The sequence below is a fragment of the Setaria italica genome, chromosome I (genome assembly GCF_000263155.2).
Source record: "Setaria italica strain Yugu1 chromosome I, Setaria_italica_v2.0, whole genome shotgun sequence".
Lineage (NCBI taxonomy): Eukaryota > Viridiplantae > Streptophyta > Magnoliopsida > Poales > Poaceae > Setaria > Setaria italica.
In genome coordinates this window covers 1,844,710-1,860,585 of record NC_028450.1, presented here as the reverse complement: position 1 = coordinate 1,860,585, position 15,876 = coordinate 1,844,710, and the positions used below count along the sequence as shown (strand labels likewise).

At 40.0% G+C, this 15,876-nt stretch overlaps 1 protein-coding gene across 3 annotated transcripts; it reads left to right on the top strand.

Moving 5' to 3' along the window:
• On the top strand, window positions 1-14,007 carry LOC101754501 (serine/threonine-protein kinase EDR1). Of its 3 annotated transcripts, none has more exons than XM_004951280.4 (17): window positions 2-259; window positions 2,549-2,842; window positions 2,938-3,141; window positions 3,478-3,669; window positions 3,859-4,097; window positions 4,806-4,901; window positions 5,203-5,295; window positions 6,368-6,448; window positions 7,662-7,748; window positions 9,915-10,011; window positions 11,440-11,734; window positions 11,954-12,077; window positions 12,162-12,181; window positions 12,345-12,501; window positions 12,616-12,904; window positions 13,000-13,072; window positions 13,730-14,007. In XM_004951280.4, the coding sequence occupies exons 2-17, from the start codon at window positions 2,609-2,611 to the stop codon at window positions 13,810-13,812; spliced, it is 2,364 nt and encodes a 787-aa protein (XP_004951337.1). In that variant the 5' UTR covers window positions 2-259; window positions 2,549-2,608; the 3' UTR covers window positions 13,813-14,007. The 3 variants fall into 3 exon arrangements, with proteins under 3 accessions (XP_004951339.1, XP_004951337.1, XP_004951338.1); XM_004951281.3 differs by having other exon boundaries at window positions 4,806-4,898; window positions 13,730-14,002; XM_004951282.3 differs by lacking the exon at window positions 7,662-7,748 and having other exon boundaries at window positions 1-259; window positions 13,730-14,002.
• The last annotated feature ends 1,869 nt before the right edge of the window (window positions 14,008-15,876 follow it).

Here is a 15,876-nt window from a genome sequence, read left to right as displayed (position 1 = left end):
TCGTGAACCAATCCCTAACCACGATTAAAAGCAAGCAGCGCCGCCCACTCCCCCACCTGCGCTAATTAATCACATCACGAGATCCCCTTCTCCACCCTCCTTCGGCTCAATCGCACGCCTTCGCCTCGCTCCCACCGCCACCACGCCCACCCGCCTCGCCCGCGACGCGCCCACGAACCGCGGCGCCGGACTTGGGTTTCGCTTCGCGCGGCCGTGCGCCTGGGGATCCCGCGGCGAGCCTCCGCCGCCCGCGCCATAGGTCTGTTCCTCCATCCGCTCTGTTCCCTCCGAATGCGGCCGTTGCTGCGGGCTCGATCGATGGGCGGGCGTGCTCCGTGGCGGGTGCGGGATTCGGTGGGTCAATCGGTTTCGATTCCGAGGTGACGTGGGGAGCGGGGGAAATGGTGGTAGCGTCCTAGCGGGCAATGCTGTGTTCACCTTTTTGGTCAACGCCGCGAGGGTTTGACTTTGCGTGCATTCGTCATTCGATGCGGGGAGCTCCAATGGAGTGAGGGTGGCTGCGCTGGATGGTTGCGGGGGAGGTCAACCGAGGCTGCTGACTTGTGAGAGGGCACCAACCCTCGTTGGTTTGAAAGGATTAGGGGTTTTAGGTCGCGGCATTGGCAGTATGACCTCGTTGGCTGTTGCTGAGTTTAGACTCTAGATAGAGTAGCCGTAGGGAAGCTTGCCTGGTTAACTGCTCTATTACAGATTGCCCGGAGACCTGTGCTTGCCTCCCTACACTGTGTTTAGCATGGTGCAGTTTAAATTGTAGTTACAGTGATAACTGGCTCAGAGTTGACCATGGACTTAGTTTTGTGTCCCAGCGTCCGTACTAGTTCTCCAAAACCTGGATGGGTGTACAGGTTAGTCAAACATGGGGTTAGGTTGATGTGATCAAACATTCACACCTGGTTACCTTGGCTGTAACATCACCCCTCCCCTTTCTCTCTCTTGCGGAACCTAAGTTAGTTGTGGAGCTTGATAGTGATTGGTGTGTGGATTTTGATAATGGTTGGCTTTATAATCTCTGGTGGAAGCGACATTGGGAACTTTAGAATTTAGGTGTGCTGCAGATACGAGGCTACAGTTAATTGGTCAACATGTCAAATTCTGAAGTATGGCAACAATTTTGCATTATCCTATTCGAGGTTTGATTTGAATGAGAACACAAAGTCCTGAAATGTTGTATCTAGCGTGCATACTTTATTCTCTGTTACTTGGATGCCATGAGTCTATGACTTGTGAATTCCTGATGTTTTAATGGACAAATTTTGGTGAAGTGATTGTTCTCTCTAAATATATCTGTATAATCAACACATCTGTGAAGTCTGAACCTTTGCAGAGTATGTTTCTAGTTCTGCTCCTATGTGAAAAGAAAATTTAGAGGAGTACCAAATGTATCTGTGTTTCAATTGTACTGACTAAACATGCGATAAGCTTTCAGTACCATGAAAAACAATTTCTATTGACATAGCTTTTACATTAATTGGGATAGACAAAAAGAATGTATCAGTTGTTCCATGTGAAAAACACTCATGGAAATTGGTCTAAGGGAATATTGGTAACTTTGAAGTTTGAAAATAAGTATGGGACTTTGGGGTTGTTTACATGATAATGCAAATATTGATTCTTTGGTGCAAAGTCCTTCAGTTGTATCAACAAGAATAGATTAATGCTACCATATTGCCTCTGCTTTGCAGCGGCTATGAATAATTTCTTTTGAATGGCGCCATAAAAGTGCATGCATATGGACTACCAAACTTCCACCATTTCAGCCGAATCATGTCTAACAAAACATCCATTGACGAACCTGATTTAAATTCCTTTGAGGTTTGATCTGATGAAACTGTAGTTGTGCTGGTGATGTGGCAAAGCATAGATGCTCTATTTAGGAGTCAAACTTAGAGCAAATAAGGATGTTGATGCTTCAATAGTTGGTGGTAAATTGGTTCCCACGATAATTCTTATTTGTGGCAGAGTAGCATTGGTAAACTAAAATCATAACAAGGAAATCAAGATTTCACGATAACAATGCTATCTATGATCTATTTGCTAGCAACATACATGCAACATGTTCAGAGCATGCTGGAGCAATTGGATTATCCGCATGTTGATCATATTCTGCCTAGTTCTGTTTGTTCAGTACAGGAATGTGTAACATGAAAAGGTACCACACTTTGATTTGGCAATTGAATATGTATTCAGCAATCCACGACACGTATTTTTCAAGTTTTGAACATAAATCAGAATGCTACAATCGTGACTCAAACCCTGGTCTCAAGTTGATAGAGATGTACTCGGTGCATTTATATTATTGTTTGTACATGGTAAACAGTAACATCCAGTCTGTATGAATATGTTAATGTGATCCGATACTCCCCTGCTAGCATAGACCTTTTCTTTTGAATGTTGTTCTGGAACTTCGTAAGCAATTTTTTTTGGTAGTAAATTCGAGGCCTCACCACTGTCTTGAAAAACAATTCTCGCAATCTCAAATTTGAATTGTCAAGATATTATGTTTTATTTGTTTGCCATTTAAACATAGGGTGGCCTTGAAGGATGATAATTGAAGCAAAATGATTCTATATTTCAACATATTTTGGAGATGGATGATCTGCCAGGGGATGAAGGGAGATCCCAGACACAATCTTCAGATTCGAATTGGCCCTCCCATTTGGATCACAAGGTCCAGTCCCTTTCCCTGACTAAACAGGAAAAGAATTTGGATTCTTCCCTTTATTGTAGGGAGGCTGGCCATTCATTACAGGCTGCTCAGACATTATGGTCTACTGGATCTCTATCAGGTCCAATACCCAATGGTTTTTATTCCATTATTCCGGTATGCGAAGCCTTTTTATGACATTAGCTTGTAAAAAGATTATGAGTAACTTATTTTTGACATTTTAGTTCATCCGTTCACTCTGAACTTTGCAGGAAAAGAGACTCAAGGAGTGTTTTGACACCATACCTTCTCCGGATGACCTTTATTCTCTTGGAATAGAAGGATTTAAGGCTGAGATTATCCTTGTGGACATAGAAAGAGATAAAAAGATATCTGCTTTAAAGCAGCTATGCACAGCGCTGGTAAAAGGACTGAATTCAAATCCTGCTGCCATAATAAAAAAGGTTGCAGGTTTGGTAAGTTCTCTTCGAGATCCTTTACAAAATGTAGGTTGATTATGGCAGTTTTTCTTCCTCCAGAGTTCCGCAAGATTCAACCTCCTTGTAGTTGATTGTCTTGAAATGATTTGCACAAATTTTTCCTTGCTGGAACTTTTTTTTCTTCTAAGAATCTTGTTGGAACTGTTCCATTCTATTACTTTGGTTTATGTGTTTAGTGGCTTGTACTTGTGTTTGAAGTAAGAATGATTCTTTCCAACCATTGATTAACTATTTATTCTTCCAGCCTATATAAATGCCATATTAAGTATTTACTTCTCTTTAATCAACTTCACAGTTTAATGATAATTACAGGTTTCTGACTTCTACAAGCGACCAAACCCGCATCTCAGTCCTGCAAGAACTTCCTCGGAAGATCTTTCTCATTTCTTAGAAAACAGGGGCGTTCAATTGCTGGGACATATCAGACATGGATCTTGCAGGCCCAGAGCTATATTATTTAAAGTCCTTGCTGACTCTGTTGGTATAGACTCTAAACTGCTGGTGGTATGTTTTTACCTTCCATCAATATGTCTGAATTTTGAAATAGTAATAATCTCTTCTAATGGAACTCCTTAACCCTAAATCAATATGTTATTTGACTTGTCAGGGCATTCCAAATGCCTGAATATGAAACAATATATATCTCTTCTAATGGAACTCTTTAACCCTAAACCAATATGTTATTTTACTCAGGGCATTCCAAATGAAGAACCCCATGGATATGACGATTCGTCCAAACATATGTCTGTTGTGGTCATGCTGAAATCTGCGGAGTTTCTAGTTGACCTGATGCGTTTTCCAGGACAATTAGTTCCATTTTCATCCAAGGCTGTCATCACATCCCATATATCTGCAGCTGGAGAGAGTGATTCAGTTGACTATGATTCCTGTGATTCTCCTCTTGAACCGAATAGTCCCCTATGTGCTCAACGGTATACCTGTGCATTTCCATTTTAGTGATATTTGTTAGTAGTGTTGTTTGGTCCCTTTGTTCTAGTATTAATGTATCAATATGAACTACATCTATATGCTATTTAGTTTTGAACCATGTGTATAGAATTTTAAATCAGTGCCAGGGGGTCAGTACTTCCCAACTCAGCATCTGCTAATTTGCAGAACCCAAGCTGCTGGAATGCTACACATTCACAGTGCGGGTATTCGCCTATTCGGAACTGATAGGTTTACTACCATTGGCACAGTGCTTAACTTTTAGGTGTATAGGAACAGCAGGTAGAACATTGACTTCTTCAAAATGTTTAATGTTGTTGTTGAACTTTTAATATTGTAGCTGATGTTTTTTTTTTAACTTTTTGAGACCTGCTTGTTTTATATTAATTTACTCCAGCTTCCTTTTTCAAAATGTTTAAATGAAATGTTGAGAACTTCTGTGTTGTCTTAACTTGTCTTATTCGAAGCACCATTATTTTACTTTTGTACTTCTGCTTTTGAGGTATTTTGTGCTTTAAGTGCTGTTCGAAACTTAAAATGGTATTTTGGTTGCCAACTTGATATTTGGGAACATTTAACAACTGTAAATCGAACATTTCCAGGTGGAATTAAATTGACATTACTTTGAAATTCCTTGCCATGGTTTATTGATCTGTGGTGAGCACTATAAGCAACCCCTGTCTCTTTTTCAGGCAAGAGCAAGATGACAGCAACAGATCCTTCAAAGTCCCCTCTCTAAGAAACATCATGCTCAAATCAACAAATTCTATGGAGGGTAAAATGAGGTGGTAAGCCATAATCAAGCTTGTTCAGTGATTTTAGTTTCTTTTGCCTTCATGTTTACTAGAGGTGCGAATTGGTGCCCCTATGTTCACCACCGACCCTCTTTAGTTCCATTAATAGAACAAGTTTTCCAAAATGCGCCACATTTTGGAAAAGGAAAAGTAATTCTATTAATTGAAGTAAAGAGGGTCTGTAGTGACCCTTAGGGGCACCAATTTGCACCCTAGTGTGTGTACTGATTTTCTCATTGTCCACTTAGCTGCAAAATTACTCACCAGAATTTTTTTTTTCGTTGTGCTTTTCCAGTTCATCACATAGTGATCCAAATGTTGCCAATGCCTTCTGCGGTCGCAGCCGGAAGAAAATTGTGGATGAACATCAAAGAACTGCAAGTTCAAGGTTCTCATTTTGATGTCGTTTCTTAGTAGCAATTGTCATTGGATGGACAAAGAACAAGTTTGCCTTCAGTTATTTTCTGCTAGGTTGCCATAACTCGTACTGCCTATCCCTGAATGTCCACACACTGGTGGATCTAGGCCAAGGGCAGCTGGGGTTCCATCCATAAGCGTACCAAAATTCCATACAAATTTAAAACATACAAAGGACCTAGGGAATAAGTACTGATGCAGCTACATGCGTGATCTGTTTCTGGCACCACCAATGTGTGCAGTCAAACTTTGATTTTTTGCATGCATTACATGGGCCGCTTGAAAATTATGTCAGTATAAATGTATCGTCACTCATAAAAAATGATTATAACGTTGTTGTAAATATGATAAACTTAAATGAAAGTATTTTTGGAGGCAAATCCGCTGATGATTTTCTTATAACTGATCCAATGGTATTTGTAAAGATGTAGGTCTAGTAGTTCAAATTTTAATTAGTTAGATTCCATGCATTCAAGGACGGCTCTACTTTTACTGGATGGGATAAGTATAAAAAAACTGGATGGGATAATAAATATAAATTTGTAACTGAATATCTCTTGGAGTTTGAAATTCCAAGAAGCATATCTATTGCCAGTGGCATGTTGGTATGACATAAACTAGCTGTATCAAACATTAAGGTGGGCCAAATTAAGGTTGATTTAGAAGTACAGCAAGTGACTAAAATGAGTAGAGAGAAGTAAAGGTGCTGTAAGTGCAAATTTCCTTGTTTTGAGTTTTATATGGAGGCTTTATCCTGCTACTTATTTATCTCTTTTCTACTCCCTCCGTCTCAAATTACTATTTGTTTTGGCTTTTCTAGGTACATAGCCTTTTGTTGTGCACCTAGATATATACTATGTCTAGATACTAGCAAAAGTTATGCATTTAGAAAAGCCAAAACGAATAGTAATTTGGGACGGGAGGGAGTACTACATTATATGTGATATTTCCCCCCGTGTTTGTATACACATTCCAATCTAGAACATTGAGTCCTTCACAGATAAGATTGCTTTTTCCTCAAATTCCTTTCTTTGTTCCTGTAGTCCAGAGCATCCATTGTCCAGAGTTCGTGGGCGCTCAATGCTGGGTGACAGACAATACGGTAACAGTGTAGCTGTGTCAAGGTACCTCAGTAAGTCTCTGTTGTGTATTTTCTTTTCAATCTGAACTAACCAGAAGAGGCAAATTCTGAATTCTGATCTCATTGCTTTCGTTCCTAAACAAAGCATCTAATGCTGCATCTGTGATGCCTCACAGATGCCATATGGTGTGAAAAAATCATGAGTAGAAACATGAAAAAATGTTTATCAACACACTAAGCTCCAATACTGTATAATTTGCATCCTTGAAATGTCAAAACAAATGCAACTAACTCCAAATTCCCAAATTGACCCGGTTTTGACCTGTGTGGCTACCGAGTCTGATCCTTGTTGGCGCACCTCAATCACAAGGCTGCAGGATCCACATGTTCATTGCTAACATTTTCTTTTCTTTTTTACAAAAAACAAACATTTTGGTTGGTCTTTCTTCATAACACCAATACTCATCTTATTTGTCGTGGCTACTCTTCTCTTCTCAAAATATACTCTTGATCCATGGAGAAGGCATCTAGTGGAGTATAACTTGAACTTCTGCAAATCTGTGAAATTGTTGGCTCCAACATGAGCATCAAATTTTTGTAACCACAAAACCATACCTGCTATCTCATGTTTGACAAATAGAGCCTAAGCAAATTTATCTCACCTTTCTATGATGTAAAGCTGAATATCATGTGCCACTAAAGATAGAAAAGAATCTTTCCATCAAGTAAACCACTGTGTCTGGGTTGGCATGTGCTCCTCAGTTCGCCATGGCCTTTATCATGCCTTCAATGTTGTGCTTGCTAACACAGTGCGTCATTGCGGCTACTGCTCTTGGCCGAGATCTGCTGCTTGCATGTATCGCGCCTACGCTGACATGCCTAGGTTGCATTATAGGCTCAGCCCTCTCACTATGTAAAAGTTGTTGGGATAAGATTACAATTTTTTAGAAGTTAGTTTCTTTGTTCGAGACATATTTTCTCTTGTCCTTTAAACTTTTTTTTTCAACTTTGTGGAAGGGGACCACTTGCCAGAATGCCCCGTAGTTGCATGCTGTTTTGTGAGGGATGGGGAGGAAGAAATAAACAAAGGACTCAGCAACCAAATCTTTTATAGCAGTAAAAAATAGAACTTATGCTTAACTTTGGTAGCCAGGTTACCCTTGGCTATAAATGCTTTAACACTAGTGTAGTCAATATTTTAATCAGGTAGTACTGCTTTATTTTGTCCTAATTAAACATGTCTTGCTTGATCATAGGTCAGATGGCGCATCAACATCAAATACACGTAGAGCACGGAGAAGAAGTATAAGTATTACCCCTGAAATCAGTGATGATATTGTGAGGTTGGCAAAGATGATTTCAACTCTCTGAACTACCAGATTTGTCTCAAAATGTGGTCAGCTGCTAAGTCCTGTGAAAATGTAGTGCTTTTAGTTTTATTACTCTACAACACAAGTTCATTAAAACCTTGGTTGCCTTCTAAGACGCAATAGGACAATGTTGCCCTGTTTTAAACAAATAACGAAACGAATAAAAAGAAGGCAAAATAGCTGTTTTGGTCATGTAAATTTGCTCCAAGGGTAAAGTTCGCCCCTTAACTTTAAAATCGGCCAATTTAGTCCCCCAACTTTAGTTTTTAGGTCAAACATGTCCTTGGACTGATGTGGCACTCCATGCTGATATGACACTAATATGAAAAGTCAATTTTACCCTTGAGCTATTTTCCCCTCAATTTCTTCCAGCACTGTGAAGATGGCAGTCCATCTAACAACACACAGAAGAAGCACTAAGACCATGGCAGCACAACCACGCACAGGACACAGAAGCACCGGCGGAGCTACGTTGGGGCCATAGTGGGCCATACCCCCCCCCCCCCCCTCCCTCTTGCTGTAGAGCAATTTTCAAAGAAAGCACACGCCTCCATGGCTGCATGCATGCCTAAACTAGAGAGCACATCCATTGTTGTGCATGGCCACATGCATAAATGCATTCTCTCTCCCACAAACCACACATTCTCCCATTCATTAGCTGTATTAATAGGTACCTCGCTACTATATTCTACTTATTCATTGCATTTTTGGGACCCTTTTGTTGTTGTGGAATCTGAGGGTTCATACACCAGGTGTATTTAGTTTAGAATACGTCTAACCCACCTCCAACTAGCATTAGATACACATGGATCATCTGAACTATTCTTAAAATTGCATATTTACCGTCTTCTTCAAGGACAACGCACAATGCGTGCACTGTGGTAATAGTTAGCAGGAGCACATGCAGGCATGCAACTCGATCCCTTCTTAAGCTGCTCACTGTCTCATTGTATTGTGGTTATGTCACTTATCTAATGACTAGTAGATCACAAATTAATAAAAAATATATATGCATATGCCGGTGTGCCTATTGTCTACACACAGTCCATATGACCAGCTTTGGAACTACAACGTGCCCTTGCATATAACTGTAGATTAGGCCATTAGCCTGGAATTGCCCCCCCCCCCCCCCCCCCCCCCCCCCGATTTCACTCCTAGCTCCGCCACTGCACAGAAGGAGCTGGGTGCGGATAAGGTAGGAGGTCAAAATAAATCATCAAGCAAAGACTAGTCATACGGAAAATGGAATAAGTTTGACAACTTTAAAAAAATGTATACGACATCATAGCAGTCATAATAAGCTACACAAATACTAATTGGCATCGGGCATTCATCTCTCTTGCCAAGCTAAGTTAATACTAGAGAATATGCAGTTGAACTGGTGGTGCCAGCTGGTACTCCGCTACTCCGGTGATGCGTTTCAGTTCATGGCTGATGCCCTCTACATTTCAACTCGCAGCCGTTGTCAGACGAAACTTTCCCAATCTAACTAAGTAGCCTTCCAGCCACGATAGCTTCACTTTATACGACATGTGTCCATTGGATGACAGAAATTAAGGGGGGAGAAGCTAAGGGCTAAACTGACTTTCGCATTAGTCTCATATCAGTATGGAGGGCAAAATCAGAAAAAGGATGAGTTTGACCCAAAAACGAAAGTTGAGGGATTAGATTGACCTTTTTAGAAGTTGAGGGACGAACTCAGGGTAAAGTTAAGGGACCAAAATGGCTATTTTGCCAATAAAAAACAACAAAGAGTAGCTGTTTATTAACATTATGTTTCACGTCTATCATAAATTTATATTTCAGTAACTTATGTCTATACAACAGTTTATCTTTCTAGTGCGTGTGCTATGTTGAGGTTTCCTTTTATTTTTAATCCAAAGTTCAGTCCTATAACTCGCATTTCTGCATCAGACCACCTATTGTATTTCCTTTCTAGTGACCATGATGAAAAGTTCAATCTTCCTTGTGGTCTTTTCACTTCTGTACCATTTAGCTTTTTCTTTAATCACAGAACTGTCACATGCATCTTATTGCTTTGGCTAATGGGCCACAAGCTAGTTTGCAAGTATTTTTTTCATTCTTTAGGGGACATTATCTGTCCTGGCTGACATAGAAGTATGTTTTGCTTGTTTGCAGAGCTGTTCGAGCAATGAGTGAAAGCATGAGACAAAATCGCCTTTCAAGGGGGCAGAATGATGGTAGTCTTGGACCTTCAAATGATTCACATAAACATGTATGTTACTATCTCAAGTATATTGCTATCCCAGGGCATTTCTATGTCTCTCCATTTCATTTTTCTAAATACCTCTATACCATTGTTATTCTACCAAATTCCAGTATACAAATTGTAGAAACTTGTCAAATTAATCTTGCAGATGTTCAGAATACTGGTGTTATAAATGTAAAGAACTGGTTGTGCTGCATCCTTATTTCAAGTTCATTATATTGTAATTGCATCTTTTATATATATGATACAATGGACATTGGTGCCCAATGTTACATCCTGGAGACCATGCAGTTATCCAAAATGGTGCTTGTTACAATATATTTCACTAGATTCTACTGGTGGCCATAGTTTTGCCTCATACCTTGCCAATGTCCAGAGCAGCTTTTGTCTGCTTGCGCAGGATAGTTCAGATAACATGAAATATTTTAAATTTTCATGTACCTGTGCAGTTCCACACTTGTGCTAGCATCAGTACATAGACAGCAATGCACCAATGCCAAATAGTCGAGTGCTGTCTCACATTGTGAACCCTACTATTCAGAATTTCAGACCATGCAAATTTACATGGGTATCAGTTACATCAGGCTGCAACACCATCTCACTGATTAAATCCCAGAGAGCCAGATATTCTGAGAGCACACCCACTGTCAAGGCGCCTTGAATGTCCGAGACCCATGAGTGATCTGATAGGGCGTCTTGCACTGTTCGTTTATGAGCTGTTCTTTTTGGAGACCAAGGCATGAACTTGTGGAGTGAGGTTGATAATCTGTTGGCCATGAATCCAGCGGTCACACCAGAATAAGCTGCTCTTTCCATCACCAACCTCAGTCACAATAGCTATAGAGAAGAAAGCATGAACACAGGGAGGAACCTGAACCTGAAATGTGGCCCATGGGCGAGTGGGATCTGTCTTCTAAAGCCATAACCATCTCATCCGGAGAGCCCAACCAAGATTTTGCAAATTTGAGATCCCCCCCCAGCCCTCCTTCCTCTCCAGAGGAATCCTCTTCTTAGCTTGTCGACTCCCTTAATGGCCCAAGGGGGCAAATCCATGGCCAGATAGACCAGCATTGAAGTGATCACAAACTGGACCAGGATTCAGCATCCCTCTTAGAATTGCATTTCACAAGTGCATCTGCATTTAGTTTGTGCTTGCTTTCTTTTGGTTTGCATATAACCATGTATACACTTCTGTGATGCTTTAAGGTCACACTTGTTCCTTCTGAACACCTTCATATGTGCTTGTTATTTTTCCTTGCTGCCCTTCTAGTTTATTGACATGTCTTCTTTTGATTTTCAATAAAGTTTTCTTGATCTATTACTTATACTAGAAAATGGTCTGCGCTCTTTTATTCAGTAAACCCAAAATCAATCGGAAGGTCTGAATTACTTAGTTTTGGGTTTAATTGTTGTTATGGCCCATACTTTATATAGGAGACTGCTGGTGACTCCAATGATGATGAAGTGTCTATAAGACGACCAAGCGCACTGGAGGGTTTGAGAAGACAAATTAATAGTCAGAAAGCAGTGTCACTACCTTCATCACCCCATAGGTCAAGTATCCTTGCCTCTGACCTCAGGGGCCCATCTGACTTTACAGAAGCTGATCTGATGTCAACTTGGAATAAGGTGTTGCAATCTTCACCATTTCTGAACAAGCCTTTATTGCCATATGAGGAATGGTGCATTGAGTTTTCAGAGATTACTGTTGGCATTCGTGTGGGAGTAGGCAAGTAATCTTTCCTGTTTTCTAATGTTTGCTATATTTTGGAAGCACTGCATCATCTGAAGTCTCTTAAAGGCAGGTGCATCATCAGAAGCTATGCTTCCTTTATTACCATTTGTTGAAGTATCGAGAAAATCATAATGAATCTGAAGTAATAGATTCTGTGTTTGCTTTATGCGGCACCTGATTCTAGGGTAGTAACTCATCTGCATTTTTATTCAGGGTTCTTCGGAGAAGTCTTCCGTGGCCTCTGGAATGGAACAGACGTAGCTATAAAAGTATTCCTAGAGCAAGATTTGACACCAGAGAATATGAAAGATTTCTGCAACGAGATCTCAATACTTAGGTTTTACCTATATCTTAGTCCATGACTTTTTGTTATGAGTTGTCTAAAAGATTGTCCTCTTATTATTTTCTCGTTTTGTTTCAGCCGAGTTCGACATCCCAATGGTACTGCCTCAACATTGAACTTACATTAGTTTAGTTTGAAATTCAATTTGTTAATTTTGATTACAACCTTTTCAGGATTGCTGGTTCCTATTTCATAAAGAAAAGAACTTATATTACATTCTGTAGAGTATGCTAAATATGTTTATGTTGCTTTGGACTGCAGTCATACTCTTCCTTGGTGCATGCATGAAGCCTCCTCACTTATCCCTAGTCACTGAGTACATGGAATTGGGCTCTTTGTACAGTTTGATTCATTCAAAAATGCATAAAATTAAGCTCCATTGGAAGAGGAGGTTAAAGATGCTCCGTGATATCTGTAGGTGAGCATGTTCAATGCCTCTAGTTATCTGGACTGTTCAATGCATGTAGTTTTTCAGATGGTTTAACCCTTGCTATATCCTCCCTTTATGTTCTTTATTTCCGTGTTGTACAAGGGGCCTCATGTGCATGCACCGACTGAAGATTGTTCACCGTGATCTCAAGAGTGCAAATTGCCTTGTTAACAAATACTGGACAGTCAAGATATGTGACTTTGGGCTCTCTCGAATAATGTCCGATTCGTCAATGGATGACAACTCATCTGCGGGGACTCCAGAGTGGATGGCTCCTGAGCTCATTCGCAATGAACCATTCACAGAAAAATGTGACATCTTCAGCTTTGGGGTTATCATGTGGGAGCTTTGCACTCTTAGTAGACCTTGGGAAGGAATACCACCTGTTCAGGTAGCCACCATAATTTTCCAAGGCTTGTATTTTTTTAAAATTGTGACTAAATTCAACCAACTCACAATCATGTTGTCTCCTGATCTACATGTTAGATCGTTTACTCTGTTGCGAATGATGGGGCGAGACTGGAAATACCAGATGGACCTCTTGGAAGCTTGATAGCAGGTATGGTTTGTGTTCCTTCTATGAAAGGTTGGTTGGTACAATCCTGCATCAATTTGGAATCTCCATTGTGGTTTGCCTAGATTCCAACATTCCAAATTCCAAGTAGTTTGTGAAATAATACATAATAGTGGTCATGCATGATACATGTTGCAATTTTCAAGCATTACATACGAGAAATTCCCACTCTCTAGAGACGGGTGAAGGTGAATCTATTTTGTGAAATCTATTTTCAAGAAATGTATCACGTGCTAGAATGCGTGTGCGTGCAGTAACACCTTTTAACTTTGACTGTGGATTTAAGAAAAACTCTTTGAATTGTTCAGATGGACAGCCTTTAAATTTGTTTGAAGAGTAGTTTCATATAATATAGTAATTTTCTGAATCATTTTCATACAAAAATTGGTGGTCAAATGTTTGTGTTGGGGACCATGTTGATGTCCGAAATATCATACATTTACGAACAGAGGGAGCATTATCAGCAACCTAGAGTTCAGACATACATTTATCAAATCTCACTTTTGAATTGTGTGTCACCAACATGTTCTAAAAAGTAAACAACTAAACAAATTTATGTGACCATTGCAAGTATACTGATTTTCCAGAATTCTATTCCGGCACCTAATGTTGACCTACTCATGCTTTATCCTTGTTTAACAGATTGCTGGGCAGAACCGGAGAGGCGTCCAAGCTGCCAAGAGATCCTGACCCGCCTTCTTGATTGCGAGTATACTCTATGCTGAGATTTTGCGTCTAGTCTGTATAGCGGTTTTAGGCACCAAATTGATCCGGCCTATACATGAATTTTCATTTCCCGTTTCACACCATTTTGACATCATTGAGGATGTAAATTTGCAACATGTACAATAAACAAACTTTTCATAACCACTTTAAATGCTACATATAATGCCCTGAAATTCAATATCCTTTTTCACAAAGATTACTTTTTCGAGTTTTGTGCTTCTTCAGTTTTATCTAACCTCAACCCTTTCAGTAACTGACTAAATGCTATTTCCAGAGAATCTAAATGTGATTTTTTTTTTCTGGCCGAGGCTACCCATTCTTTCCGGATCTGAACTAGACCTTTGAGCCTCTTTCTCTCTCCCATCAGCCTGGTGGGCCCCTCCTATCGATAGTAGCAATAAGTAGCACAATCGATGACTTCAGTAGATAAGCTACAGAATGCTCTTCGAAACAAATAATGCTGTACTACTCCCTCCGCCGCAATTTAAGTAAAATTGTAAGTTGTTTTGACTTTTTAGATTCATAGATAATATTATGCATCTCGATATTTACTATATTTAAATATTTACTATATGATATCTAAGTGCATAGTAAAAATTTTGCATCTAATAAAGCTAAAATGAATTACAATTTGGAACGGAGGGAGGGAGTATATATTACCTTTCTTTTATTGTCCTTCACAAACCGTAATTTGGATTGAACGCAGTGACTGAAGACCGAAATATAGTCTATTGCTTATATAAGGTATCAAATGAGATGTTGGTCTCCCAGTGTTTTTTTTTTGGTCTTTAGTCGTGTAAGGAATGAACATTGCCATCCACCTAGTGGAACTTCTTTTCGCACTCCGTGTAGAAGGATGAACGTGCATTCATTCTATTAGATACAAATTCGTCTGCATCTTTGACTGCCATTATTTAGGGTTCAGGGAGGAGGCACTTGTGGAAAAACGATATTTCATCGTCAACAAAAATCTCGGTTATTTTTGACCTGGGACTAAAGAAGCTTTAATCCTGGGTCTAAATTTTGTAGTCCGTGGAGACACCTTTAGTCCCAGTTACAAACTCGGACTAAAGCCTCCTTTAGTCCCGGTTAAGGAGCCCCCACGAGTTACTACAAAAAGATTGCATCCCCTACTTAGTAATATGTACTGTGTAGGTGAGATGGTAAGGAAGCTACGTGCGAGGTTTGAGGTTGTGGTTTTGAATCCCACGCACGCGCATAATTCGCGTGAAAAATCGCGTGACTCGTAACTTGTGAGTTGCGCATGTCTTGCGTCCCGGGAATTACTAATAATTTTTTGGCGTAAAAACCCTTTAGTCCCGGAACCTTTAGTCCCGGGTGGAGGAAGACCCGTCCGATTGAGCAAACCGAGATATATGAGGTTTTCCAACTGGGACTACCGCTCGTTTCTCTACCAGTGAGGGGAAGGGGAAGGTAGGGTTTAGGGTTATGGTCGGAGAGGGGTATTTTATGTCGCATATGCAACTAGAAGTTACCGTGTCGCACACCAAGAATTTTTTTTTACTATTGAAACATTTTTTCTCTTTTGTAAAACATGTTTTTCCTACTAATGGAACAATTTGTATTGAATCGGTAAGTGAATATATTCCAGAAGTAGGAAAAAATATTCTAGAAATTGAAAGATATCCCAACAATAGAAAGAACATATTATTGAGACAGGTGTGACAAGATGACTTCTAGTTACATGTATGACAAGATATCCTAACAATAGAAAGAACATATTATTGAGAAAGGTGTGACAAGATGACTTCTAGTTACATGTATGACAAATAATAATTCATAACATCTTAGCCCTCAATGACCGGGGTGGTGGCACTAGTTTTAGGTGGTGCCAGTACTGGCAAGTGGGAACATGAAAAAAAAAAGCCTAGCAATGTCATGTTAGCATGATGGGGGTGGGGGACATTGTGAGAGTGAGGGGACTCACGAGGCATCTTCGTAAGGTAGGGAGGACCATGAAAGAAGAAACACCTCAGATTCTTATGGAATGATCACGCCTCATATATTATATTAAAATCATTTTTATGTGTCCGTAGAATATC

Coding starts and splice junctions, on each gene's coding strand:
- LOC101754501 (XM_004951280.4), top strand. CDS start 2,609: ATGGATGATCTGCCAGGGGATGAAGGGAGATCCCAGACACAATCTTCA. Junction 3,142..3,477: donor TAAAAAAGGTTGCAGGTTTG/GTAAGTTCTCTT, acceptor TGATAATTACAG/GTTTCTGACTTCTACAAGCG. Junction 3,670..3,858: donor TAGACTCTAAACTGCTGGTG/GTATGTTTTTAC, acceptor TATTTTACTCAG/GGCATTCCAAATGAAGAACC.